This window comes from Pelophylax lessonae, assembly GCF_965119305.1.
Source record: "Pelophylax lessonae genome assembly, chromosome: 2".
Taxonomy (NCBI): domain Eukaryota; kingdom Metazoa; phylum Chordata; class Amphibia; order Anura; family Ranidae; genus Pelophylax; species Pelophylax lessonae.
The window spans coordinates 56,750,056-56,764,060 of record NC_138769.1 but is presented as its reverse complement, the minus strand read 5'-3'; the positions used below and the strand labels follow the sequence as shown (position 1 = coordinate 56,764,060).

Genomic DNA, 14,005 nt, shown 5'->3' with positions numbered 1-14,005 from the left:
TTTGTAAGAACTTACTGTAAAATCCTGTTCTCTGAAGTTCGACAGACTCAGCACCCGCCCCTCTACTTTTGAGTTATGGGGTATTTTTCTGTCACTGCTTGCAACACAACTGTTTGAGTACAGCAGAGCCTGAGGGGTGATGCTTGCTGGGACAGCCCCTATAGGCGTGGACAAGCCTTTTTTCCGCCTAGTACCTATCCCTAGTAGGAGGAGCATAACCCTTTAGTCTATGATTAAGCAAAGCTGTGTCTGTCAATGAACTTCAGAGAAAAGGATTTTACGGTAAGTTTTTACAAAAATCCAGTTTTTACTGGAGAACCTCTTAAACTTTTAGACTGCTCAACATTTCTGGCTGCTTCATTTATTTTACTCAAGCTCACTAAATACCAGCTCTACTCATCGCTTATCTCAGAAGAGGAAGCACAGAGAGAATCTCACCAGTGTGGGTATGATTAGTAATAAATGGGTATAAATGGGTATAAGTTTGGGGGTTGCACATGACACAATGTCTTTGGCGGGAGCAGAGTCCCAGGAGGGAGAGAACGGCTGTCTCTCCTCCTGTCTGAGGAGGAGGATCTCAGGTTGTCTCCTGCAGATCCAGAAAGTGCTGAGCTAAGCTGAGGGGATCCGGTGTGCCGAGAACCTGCGGAGAGTCAGAGGGGTCCAGTCCCAGGAAAGCCTACACAGGTCGGGAGTACTGAGGATTGCCCTTGGGGGGTCTGCCTGAAGTTAGAGGGGACCACTCAGGAAGAGGTTCCGGGTTCCATTGCCAGCTAGTGGTGAAAGGGGGTACCTAGGTTGAGGACGCTGAAGTGACAGAGGGGGTACATAGACAGTGGACCCTGAAGAGCTTAAAGTTTAAAGGGGGCACCTGTGGTTTGGGCCCTGAAGTGTCAGTGCACAGTGTGAAGTGTGCCAGTTGAGAGTTGCAGCAGTACAGGAACTTACAAGGAGCTTTCTCAGCCAGTGCAGTGCTGGAGGGAGCCATTCAGTGACTCTGAGCTATTGCAGTGTTACAAGTCAAGCAGTTCTACAGTCCTGGACTAAACTCGAGGATTCAGCACAGTTTCAGTTATTATACAGTGTTCAAGCGTCAGGAAGCGTTGGCTAGCGTCGGCTGGTGTCAAGACAGTGCTAACAGGCATTTCTGCCAGAAAGTCCCACAATTGTATTTAGTTGAGCCTAAAGGAGTATCCCACTCATTCCCTTCTCTCATCCCTTTAAATGCAATAAAACAACAAAACAAAGATGCCGGAGTTGTCAGTGTCTCGGTGCTCGCACCCAGGGCCGCAGCTCACGGGGGCTGGAGGGGTGGCCGGTACCGATGGCAGACCCACATCAGGCCACAGGCCTGGAAAACCTGCTGCATACAATTGTGTGATTACTATTGCCAACTAATCTTTATGCTTTTTTTTTTATTACTATCTACACTGTGTGACAATCAAGCAAATTTGCTTTTACTAACAGGTTCAGTGCCTACTCCTTTGACGTAGTCCAATTTATGGATACCAAGTGTCCTTTTAGTGATTTTCTGTAATATTGCGTGCTTATGCACTTAACCTAGTGGTTCAGAGGGGTTCAAGTTTTTGAGAATGTCAATTCAAAAAACAGAGGGCCCATTCTGACCAGCGGCACCTAGGGGGGTAGCTCTACAAGCAATGAACAAACCTACTTACAACTTTCCAGTTCCAAGGAGCAGTTCTGTGTGTCTAGAGGAAATCTGCTGAAGTCCATGAAGCACATAGCAGAGACTGTTATCCTGAAAAATCAAAAGGAACATGTAAATAATTTGAAATACAGTAGGCTCACCGCTAATTCCAAAGTGTTTGATGGGGGGGGGGGGGGGGGGAGAAAATTAACCATGAATAAAAACCATAAACAACTTATTTCGTATATAAGTATGCTTCAGCAACTTAAAGCAGACCTAAAATAAACAATTCCCCATGCTATCACCTATTCAAAAATGTCAGCCTGACCCCCTCCAAAAATATTTATCTCAATCATGACGTTGGCTACTCTAAATTGCAACTACTGCTTCACTACAACTTCTACCTCCCGAGCATTGAATGCATCCAAGCATTGAATGGCTGGATTTCAAATCAATAACATGTAATACTGCCTTATCCAGCCCACAAAATCCTGAGTGGTTTGTCAATCCTACAGCACAAGTACTCCAACAGAATTTAAAGATGCTGTAGAAACATTTGAAGCGGTATTAAACCCAAACCAAAAAGGTATTATATTGCAGTTTACCAATTATTAGATGTGGTGGCTGCATTAGTTTTCTTTTTTTTTTCTTTAGGCTTTTTCCCTCTGTTTTTACCTGGTGATCGTCCCAGTAACACATTACCTGTATTAGACTGCCCCCCACTCTGAATGAAGGAGAACAGGGGCACCTTTGCACAGCAGCATTGTCAGTCTGGGGGAGGGGAGTGTAAGATGTACTAGCAGAATTAATTACACTAACAAATTGAAGCCAAACTCCAGCTCACACTTTATAATAAGGTATAGCTAACAGTTTTTTTTCCCTTTAGGATAAAGGTTTTTAGTAAATAAATAAAAGCTGAACCCCTGCCAGTGTTAAATGGTTTGTCCCATTCCTAAACTGATAAAACTGGAAGAGCGCTTGTTCTTTTGATAAACAATAGACTCACTGGCTGAATAAACAGATGAAAGAGCTTAGAAAGAAAATGAATGCAGCCATCACATCTAAGAATTGGTAAGCTGTAATATAATAAAGGTTTGCTTTTGGGTTTAATCCTGCTTTAACGTAAACATATGTCTAAATCCAAATATCCAAGGTACCAGCAGCAATTAAATGACAGCATAAGCATTCAGTATGTGCCCATTGCTGCAGAAAGTCTCACTTCAGAAATGCCTTTAGGGAACTAATGTATTCAAATAACAACTTGCTCGGGAATCCTTGAACTCCAAGTGACTGTGCCAAGGCTTGAAAGGTGCAATCTTGGAAAATGTCATCATCAGTCTGTAAGGGTAGGTGCCTATTGCAGTAGGCGGATGGCACCTCCTCCATATGTTTCCCATTAACTCATAGGGCGCCAAGTGTGGATCACATAGGAGGCCTACTCTGGGGTGGGTTCTTGTGGGCTAAGCCAGGTGATCAACAGGGTCACTCATTCTAGCACAGAGGTGAAACCTTGCTCACCAATGCCCAGGACCAGGAAAGGGCCCCGGTCATGTAAAAGTCAAACATTAAGATAGTCCCCCAACTCAGAGATGAGCCAGTTCTTAGGAAGATACTGTCCCTTGTTCTAAACACTTGAACAGGTGTATGTGTTGCATTAGGAGGGACACGCAGAGCCTTTGCCCAGTCCAGCAGTCAGGGTACCTCTGTTACCTCACTCCCAGTAACAGAATGGGGTCCAGTCAAGCACATTGTGTGGACCTCGTATGTGCTCAACTTAACTCTTGTCTCTCCATACCTAGTGATCACGCTTTAGATCTCTGTAATACTAATCCGCTCCCACGGAGACCGATGGAGACAGACTGCTAGGTCTAGGTCCAATGCCTTAACCCCCTCGCTACTGGAGGACCTCTCACCTAACCAGGTACCACACCGATGACTAATTGCAGTTTAACCTTTTGTTGTTGCAATGTTACAAGTAACCCTAGCATGGTGTTGTAGACTCAGAATCCCTTAATGAGTGCCAGGACCTCATATGCACCCCTTAAGTAACTTCAGACCAGGCTTTGTGCAGTTAAACAACTTTTACTGGAAGTTCAGGATGGCATACATAACATGGCAAAATGTCCTTTCCCCACTTAACTCATACAGCGGCTGCCCCAGCATACCTGCACAGGTAAAGTCCTTATGAGTTAAATTCATAACTGGCACTACTTGACTGGAGAGGACCATGTCTTGGGTGTATTCTGAGAGGATGGGTGCTTTGTAGATGAACTACAGTTTTCAGCAAGTCCTGCAAGATTCCTGTTCTTAGTCTGCTACTCAGCGCTCTCTTGGGACCCAAACCTCTTCCTTTTCTGTATCACAGGAAAGGAAGCCAGACCCCAAAAAAGCCCACGAATGTGAGCAGGTAATGGAAAAGCAGTATTAATCTTCCCCCCCTAGCCTGGGCAGCCACACAAGCCTAGCTAAATGAATACTGTAAATTAAAACAAAATATTATCACGCAAAAGGTGTACCAAAACAATCTGAAAGATGAAACAACAGCATTTAAAAGATACCATACACTTGTAAAAATATAAAACATATGCTGCACTAATATGAACGAATGTTAAATATTCTTAAACTAAATAAAGTCCAACGTTAAATTGAAGTCTATGCAAAAAGTAAATCAGTATCCACTATCTTTTGAAAGATAATGCTCTTCAACACACGTCAAACACCCAAGTGTTCCTTCCACCAAAGCACAAATATGCACCTACCACAATGTATGCGACTCTCAAGTCAAAACATGCTCTGTCAGCAGATAATATGATCCAAAGTCTCACATGGATGGACACTTAGAGCCCCTCAGACAGCACCACAGATGACTAGTTAGTGCCAATGTGCGGAAACAGAGAGAAGACCCTCCAGCATGCGCCAGCTAACATTCTTAGTTGAAGAATATTTCACATCTGTTCATATTAGTGCAGCATATGTTTTATAATTTTACAAATTAATACTGTAGGCAACTTGCCTACAAGTCTCTTTCAGAAAAGCAGAAGCATTTGCTCAGTCTCCCCTCACACAGTAATCACTCACAAATTTTATACACTAATTTTGTAACAAGTTACAAAGAGACACCCAGCCAAGAACGGAGACATCAAGAGTGACATGAGTGCATCTCAATCTAGGATGTAGATGCTGGCCCAGGATAATGCCTCAACACAGATACCTCGAACCTTCCTGGGAGATAAAATAGATTTCCAGAAGGAACACTGTGATTTCTTTCTGTGACACGAGGGGGCGGGGGCCTCCCGATGACGTCATCGGGGCCACGCCCCTAATGGCTATATAATAAGCTGCAGAGACCTGAGACCGGCATAATTACCGGAGACGTCGGAGGAGGAGGACCGGAGGAAGAAGAGCCGACAGCAAAAGAGCAGAAGACCGAAGAGGAGAAGAAAAGAAGAGAGGACAGCAGAAGAAGGGACAGCAAAAGAGCAGAAGACTCTGGAGAGAAGAACACAAGAAGAGCGGACAGCAGAAGACCCCGGAGAGGAGAAGACAAGAAGAGCGGACAGCAAAAGAGCAGAAGACCCCGGAGAGGAGAAGACAAGAAGAGCCGGATGAAGATTTTTAATAAACTTTCCAAAACGTCTCATGTCGTTATTTCCATACACTGCCTTTTATGTGGTGAATGAGTAGGGGTACAGTGTACCCCATACCCATTCACATAGGGAGGGGTCCAGGATCTGGGGGGCCCCCTTGTTAAAGGAGGCTTCCAGATTCCGATGAGCCCCCTGCCCGCAGACCCCCACAACCACCGGTCAGGGTTGTGGGGATGAGGCCCTTGTCCTCATCAACATGGGGGCAAGGTGCTTTGAGGTGGGGGGTGCAGAGCTCCCCCTGCCCCAAAGCACCAACACCCCCCCATGTTGAGGGCATGTAGCCTGGTGTGGTCCAGGGGGGGTGGGGCCGCTCGCTCGTCCCCTCCCCTTTCCTGGCCTGCCGGGCTGCATGCTCGGATAAGGGTCTGGTATGGATTTTGGGGGGGACCCCACGCCGTTTTTTCGGTGTGGGGCTACCCTCAAATTCCATACTGGACCCGAAGGGCCTGGTTTGGAACCTGGGGGGGACCCCCACACAGTTTTTTTCCCATTTTTGGTGTGGAGTTCCCCCTCAAGATTCTCACAGTGCAGGTCGCGCCGCAAGTCGGATCCGACTCGCGGTGCGACCTCTATTCAAATCAATAGGCTCCCATAGGGAACCATTGATTTTGAATGGAAGAAAAAAAACGTATAACGTGGCTGAACATAGGTTCATCACGTTCAGTCACGTTTAGTCACGTTCGGCCGCGTTTCTGCGTTTGAAACGCCGGGAAACACACGTTCAAACGCAAATAATTGCGTTCTAAAAAAAGTCCCTGAACGCAACTGCCTACAAATAACTGTAAACGACCATGTATACATGGACAGATAAGATAACATGGAGCTGCATTCAGGGGCTTCTGAAAAAAACGCCCAACTGCTCCTAAACGGCAATTTCCAGCGTCCCGTGTACATGGACCCTAACAGGTAATATATACTTGCTAGGCTTTCACTTACACATAATTTAGCCTGCATTTACTAAACATAAACCATCTTATTAGATTGTAAGCTCTCTCAAGCAAGCCATTGGTGCTATCCTGTATTATATTTATAATGTGATGGTAAAATCACTTTGAGAATGCAGTACATGATGCATGTGATACAATATGGCTGATATTTGATCAACTAAAAAGCTTAAAAGAGAAGTATGGCCACTGCTCTTTTGGTCATACTTCTAATGAAGGTCACAGGAGACCAGAACTAAGTGGACTCCTGTGACCCACATGAGAAGTTCACTTAGTTCTGCTCTCGTGTGACCAGTGGGTTAAAACCAGCTGTCGGCTCACGTCACAGAGCCACTTCAGGATCTGAAGGGATCCTAATAATAATGCCAGGATCCACCCAGATTCACTCAGCCTCTCAGCGCGCCACTAAAAGCCTGAGCTAGGCACTCCCACCCCCTCTCCTGCCTGGCGCTCCAATGAGCACTGGAGGGGCAGAGCAGAGAGTGGTGACCTACAGATCCTGTGCTCAGAACTGAGTGATCAGAGGTAATGTGATTACTCAGTTCTCGGGCTTTGTACCAGCAGGGGACAGCTTGCAGCATCAGATCAATACTGCAGCAGGTAGGTAAGTATGTGTGCTTATTTTTTTTAATTCCCACACTTCTTTAAATTAAGTGACTACCACCTAAACAGATTGCCGTTTGAAGAAAAAACAATGTTTTTGACTTTTATAAGGCCAGCAAGTTCCTGGAGGACATATTTAAAAAGTTTAATAAAAATGAGATTCTATTTAACCGCTGTGCTTCAGAAGCAAATTGCTGGTCTTTACAAGTTTACTATTGGGACAGTTATAAAGTTCCTGAAGATATGACCAGCTACTGTGATGATTAGTTGTAGTTGTCTTCCTAAATGTCTACATTATAAAGATAATTGCATTGTTGACCTAGTAATGGAGGAGTGGCAGTTTATCTAATGCTTGCATAGGTCATGTGACTACTGTCATTTGTAAATGGCCCACCTGGTCCCATCCTCTCAGCATTCACAATTATAGTAATCACCTAAAAGCAAATACTATAACAGAGGCAGGCTCCTAAAGGGTGGGTACATTTCCTATTATATCAGTTATCAACAATGAGGCAGGGCACCAATATTGGAAAAGTGTATTATGCATATGTAGCAGTATTTCCAGGCATTGGGCCTGATGTGGGTCTGCCATGGTTACTGTTAAAGCCAACAGCGCATTTAAGCTTGTTGCCCAAGTGTGAGATTCTCACTGACACAGCGCCATTTTAACTCTCACCAACACTGCTGACACAGGGATATTGTCCATATTTGTGCACCAATTTTAAACTTTTACAGTAAATATTACATAATTTTATGGGGGGTAGGGGGGGAGGTGAGGTTTGCCATCTTCACCCTGGGCACTGGGTGATGTTTTCCCGGCACTGATTGCTTGTTAGAATGTATCCCTCTTTCCAAACTAACGAAATTGGGAAGTATGATTATGTATACAGCTGTATTCAGCTCTAAAGTCTCACTGAGCCCAGCATATCACATCTTATTTATAAGGCATTGGATGACTAGCACTAGATCAGATTTCTTTCTTAGTGGTACTTTCTCATTGTCAAACTTCTAAATGTGAATAGATTTTCGAATAATGACTAAACATAAGGTATAAAGACAGATCTATGACAGCACCATACATCTTCAACGCAGTCTGAGTATTTTATAGAGCAGTGTATACTGGTTGGCATACTTCAAGCAGTTGTTTTTCGTGTTTATTAAAGCAGAAAAATTAGAAGTGGACAGCTGGTGCATTTTCCTGCAAGGATATAACATTTAATATAATAAGCTGTCTTTGTGGGGGCTATCCCACCGTGGGATTAAACAGGATTTTAATAGCAGTGCTCATGGACCTCCTGGGTAATCTGAGGATAATATAGATGGTGGATGTATATTTTGTGTCAACAGCCACTTTTCTAATCAATGATGTTAAAGTGCGCCATTACAGGTTTTAAGCTACACATTAAAAAATATACTGCTTGTTTGTACTTTTAGTTTTGTTCTTGAAATGATAAATATATTGGGAATATCTTGCTAGTGACCAGTGAGTCATTAAGTTCAAAGGAAAAAAAATATAAACATTTCCTCTTATTCAGATGGGATCAAAGCAGCAAACACAAGAAAATCACAGTTGGAGCAATTTGCTTTCTGTCTCAGCTGCTGGTGACAGCGCGATAAAAGTATATTTATAGCGATTGCTGAGAATAGGGTAAAAATTAGGCAGGTGCTGAGCTGCAATACATCCACCAACCTGAAGGTGGTACTGTGCCATTTCTTCTGGCTGGCAAAAGACCTTTGAGGACTAATTTGTCCCCTACTATGAGCTCCATGCAGCCATCTTAGGGAGGACAGTATATCTTACAGAAATAACAAATTTGGAGGCCATTGTAAATTTAAAATTCCTTAAATAGAGATTCTGCGTCATTCACTGTGGCCGTAGTGTGAGTGTAAGATAGGAACAAAGGGGCGTGGCCTGGCGCAGCATGTGAGAGGACGTGTGTGAGAGGAGCTCCGCCGGACCGATCTCCTTTACCGCTAATCCTGCAGCCCTCCGGGCACGATAATCCTCCCTTCACCTCCCGCACACCCGCGGCACTGACCTCCGCATGTGTCCGCCGAAGAAAGGCTCGGAAGCTGCGGCAAAACTGGCTGCATTCCGGAGGCTGGAGAAGGAGGCCCCGATCCAAGATGGCGCCGGCCCGTCGCTCGTGGTGGAGGAGCTGGAGAGCCCTGCTACATCCAAGGTATTGGAAGCGATTGCCACCTGCCAGACCATGCTGACGACTAAAATCGAGGAGGTGAAGGTAGATATATCACTGATGCGTCAGGATATGCAGAAGCTAAGGGACAGAGTTGGTGAGGCTGAACACAGAATCAGCGAGGTGGAGGACTCCCTCCCCCCATTGCAAAGCTCCTCAGACAGGCTGCAGCAACAAGTACACCTTATCCTTCAAAAACAAGATGACATGGAGAATAGGCTGCACCGCTGTAACTTGCGGTTCATTGGCCTCCCGGAGGGCTCTGAAGGTGCAGACCCCTCATCTTATTTGGAACAATTGCTCACTCAAACATATGGCAGAGAATCCTTTTCACCCACTTTTGTTGTGGAACGTGCACATCGCCTCTCGGGGCGTCCCCCCCCTCAGGGTGCACCCCCCCGCACATTCATCGCTAAATTCCTGAACTATCGGGACAGAGATGCCATATTGCGCCTGGCCAGAGTTAAGGGGAACATTCCATTTGGAAATCACAAAATAGCGATTTTCCCCGACTTCTCTGCTGAGGTCCAGAGGCGCCGCAAGAGCTTTTTGGAGGTCATATGCAGGCTGCGTATCAAGAATATCAAATACTCTATGTTGTACCCGGCCCGTCTTAGAGTGGAGGGTGAGGACCGAGCCCACTTCTTTGAGGATCCGGAAGCCGCCATCTCCTGGCTAGAAGGACTGGAAGCTAGAGCCTGACCACCTTGCCCTGGCGACTTCATGACACTTTCTCCCTGTTTGCCTGTGCCTTGTGCTGCTGCTGAGGTGGGGGGGGGTTGTAGATCCTGCGGAACTCAAGACTTTGTACCCCCCTTTCCCCCCCCCCCCTCATTTCCCTGACCCACTGCTCCTGTGTTTGACCGGCGGAGCGCCCTAGCTCCACAGATGGAACTGATTTTTCTGTTCTCTTCCTATGGATTTCCACCTGCCCATAGGTTTTGCTACCCAGCGATACACCTGTTGGTTTTCGCCCCCTACACCCGCTCAGGCGTGTGTTTGTGCCCAACTCCCCTGTTGCCCCCTGCGACTTTTGCTGGACCTGGGCCTCCGGGCCCCCTTGTTTGTCCTAGTTGTATTTTGCTGTATTTTTGTTGATTATCCTGGGGGTCCCTGGCCTCCTGATCTTGCTTTTTACCAGTCGCATGTGGGCCTGTTCTGGTTGAGGCACTTGTTTGGGAACATGCCCGCACAAGTTGGGGTTGGTGCAGGGCAGGGAGGGGGGTTTGGGGTATTACCATTGTTTACAGTTTATAATTGGTACAATCTCTATACTGTTTCTGTTCTATGCACATTGACCTCAAGTAATAACTGCCTGCTCTTTTACTGCCGTTTATTAATGTTAGTGTATGACCGTGGAATTGTTAGTTCTGTGGCCTTATTGCCTGAGATCCTGGGAGCCTCCGCTCCGCGCTCCGTATTACCCCTGCCATGGCCGCATTGAAATTGTTGACGTGGAATGTCAGGGGTATGCGCGATAAGATTAAACGGACGGCTGTCTTTAATGTCCTACGCCGTGTCCGGGCTGACATTATAGTACTGGTGGAGACACATTTGGAGGGCCGCGTACAGCAGTCTCTCAAACGGCCTTGGGTTGGCTGGGTACATCACTCTGCATATAGCTCGCACTCCAGGGGTGTGGCGCTTCTGTTGGCCAAATCGGTGCATTTCCAGCTCCTAGGATCTCAGGTTGACCCAATGGGTAGATATGTCTTCCTTACAACGTCAGTCTATGGGGAATTGATGCTTCTGATGGCTTTCTATGTGCCCCCCCTTACTCTGCTGTGGTTATAATGGAGGGATTGGCGTTTATGGCACAATGCCCGGGGGCCCCGGTGATCTGGCTGGGCGACTTTAACAATGTGCTGGACTCGGGTCTGGATAGATCCGGTGGCGCCTCTCAGGCGCCGCCGGGGTCGTCCCCGACCAGGTTCTCCCGATTGGTGGAGAGCTTTGGTTTGACCGACTCCTGGCGCAGCAAGTACCCCGCTCTGCGTGCGTACTCCTGTTTCTCGGCTGCACACCATTCTATGTCACGCATTGATCTGATATTGATGTCTCGAACCCTGCTCCCCAGGTTACTGGCGGCAGGCTTCGCCCCACGGACTCTGTCTGATCACTGCCCTTATTGGATACTGTTGTCCTTGCCCTGCAATAGACCTCCCCCGGCCTGGCGCCTGAATCCCGCCTGGCTCCCCTTGGTGTCTGATGGTAACGACATTGAGGGGACCTGGACACAATTCTTTTCTGATAATGAGGGCACTGCCTCCCCGGCTGCAGTGTGGGAGGCATTTAAACTGTTCGCCAGATCCACTATGATTTCCAAAATTAAAGCTGTTAGAGCGCGGGCTGCTGAGGAGATCTCCAGGGCAACGGCGAATCTGCTTGAAGCTGAACAGGCCTTTATGGCGGACCCGACTCCGACGCATGAATCCCAGTATAAATTGACCTCTAAAGTCCTTTCCCAACTTGAATATGAGAAGGTGAAATCTAAGATGTTTTTTCAGAAGCAGAATCTGTTTGCACATGGAGAGCGGGCGGGGAAACTCCTCGCATATTTAGTTCATTGTGAGGATAGGCCCCCGGTAGTTATAACTTTGAAGGATGACCTGGGTAATGAGATCACCGATCCTGCTGCGGTGACACAGTGTTTCCGATCATTTTTTAGTACACTTTACACCTCTAGGGCCCCCGCTGACTGCACTGACATGCATGACTTTCTGGACTCTATTGCCTTTCCCACATTGACACCCGACCAGTTGGCGACCCTCGAGGCACCCATTTCTGTGGAGGAGATTGCAGCAGCCGTGTCCGAGTTCCCTAGATCTAAGGCCCCCGGCCTGGACGGCCTCCCGATTGAATTCTTCTCCCAATATTCGGAACTCCTTTCTCCTAAATTATTGGCTTTGTTTCAATCTCTGTTCAAGGATGCAGCCCTGCCCCCTTCTATGCGGGAGGCGCTAATTGTGCTCATCCCCAAGCCGGGCAAGGACTTGCACGCCCCAGAGTCTTACCGTCCCATCTCTTTGCTCCCAGTAGACACTAAAATCCTTGCGAAAATTTTATCCCTCCGTCTTAACAAGGTGATCCTTTCACTCATACACTCGGACCAGGCCGGGTTCATGCCTGGGAGAAACACCTCATTTAACCTTCGCCGGTTATTTATGAATCTCCAGGCACAACACGACGGAATGGGCGGCAGGGTGGTGGTCTCCTTGGACACGGCTAAAGCATTCGACTCGGTAGAGTGGCCATTTCTATGGACCTGTCTGGACCGATACGGCTTTGGACCTAATTTTATTAAGTGGGTCAAACTTCTATATAGCGCCCCGGTAGCTAGGGTCCTGGCCAACGGCTGGCAGTCGACCGCCTTCCCTTTATCCCGTGGCACTCGACAGGGGTGCCCCCTCTCCCCCCTGCTGTATGCCCTGGCCGCGGAGCCCCTGACGATGGCCATTAGAGCACATCCCGGGATTCGTGGCCTACGTAAGGGACCGCTGGAGGAGAAAATCAGCATGTATGCTGATGACACTTTGTTATATTTGGAAGACTCTCGAGAATCCCTGCTCACAGCCCTTTCTTTAATTGAACGGTACGGACGGTTCTCCGGTTTTCAGATAAACTGGGATAAGTCACAAATTCTCCCGCTTGACGAGAGCCCGCAGGCGATCGCCCCCGCGAACCCGGCCCTGCAGTGTGTATCCCGCATTAAGTACTTAGGGATTTGGGTGACAGCTAGCTCAGCAGATTATGTCCCAGATAACGTTCAACCCTTGTTCCCTCTGCTTAAGGCCAAAATTCAAGTATGGTCCAAATTACCTCTGGGAGTGATGGGTAGGGTCAATTTAATTAAAATGATTCTTCTTCCCAAAATTCTCTATGTTGTATGGCATTCTCCTATATATCTGCCACTCAGGCTGTTTAAGCAGATGGAATCACTCCTCAAGACCTTTGTTTGGGGTGCTAACCGGCACAAGATCTCCTGGCGCAAACTCAAAAATCCTACAAATCTAGGGGGGTTGGCCCTGCCGGATTTTAATCTGTACTATCTGGCAGCTCAGTTGTCCCAGTTCTTTCACATTGATAAAACGGATAGAGAACGCTTCTTGACCCTGCTCTGCCCTGGGTGGGCTCATCCCCTCGGGGACCCCCTCCTAGTTATCCTTAGGGGCGTCAGGGGCTCGCCGGAGCCCCTGTGCCCCAGATCTCTCCTATATCACTATTGTCGGATCTGGGAGGTGGTAGCGTCCAGGCTTCGGTGCCCTCCGTTCCACACACTCACCCCTCTGTGGCATAATAGTACATTGCGTGAGTTCCTCTCCATCCCTGACCTGTCGATATGGAGTGGGAGGGGTATTCTCCTCCTTAGCCATATCTCCACGACCACTGGTCTGCGGTCTTACGAGACCCTGCAAGACCAGTTTGCGCTCCAGGGCCCCATGCACTACAGATACTTACAGCTCTCCCATGCTTATAGATCTCAATTCCCTGACGGCCCTCCTGAGATAGAATCGGTCACCACCCTTGAGATTGTTAAAAGTACAGAACCCAGTCACCTCATTTCCATGTTCTACTCTGAGCTCCACACGCCTTCCTCGACCACTTTAGCTTATGCTCTTAAGACCCGCTGGGAGTGCAATGTGGGGGCCATGGAGGATGAGGAATGGGAGGATGCCCTGGAGACGTGCCGCAGAGTGTCGCCAAAACTGTCGGATCGCCTTACCCAGACCTTTATAATACACCAGGCTTATCTCACCCCGCTCAGACTGTCCAAATATCACCCTGACTTGGTCCCCTCTTGTCCTATGTGTGCAGACCCTGATGCTTCCTTCTTTCACCGATTGTGGAGTTGTCCCCAACTACAGACTCTATGGCAACAGGTAGTCACATTTCTGCACGACAAAATGGGGTCTCCTCTACAGCTCTCCCCTAAGGAGTGTCTCCTGGGGGTCTATCCGGATGGAG

General features: G+C 47.5%; 1 protein-coding gene across 1 annotated transcript in view; it reads right to left on the bottom strand.

Moving 5' to 3' along the window:
- Positions 1 to 14,005, bottom strand: part of GABRR3 (gamma-aminobutyric acid type A receptor subunit rho3) — a gene marked incomplete at its 3' end in the record, with an annotated part of 124,714 nt that overhangs the window by 34,518 nt on the left and 76,191 nt on the right. The window contains exon 5 of the mRNA XM_082247197.1: positions 1,677 to 1,759. Coding sequence (XP_082103323.1) covers positions 1,677 to 1,759 — 83 coding nt within the window. The remainder of the gene's footprint in view (positions 1 to 1,676; positions 1,760 to 14,005) is intronic.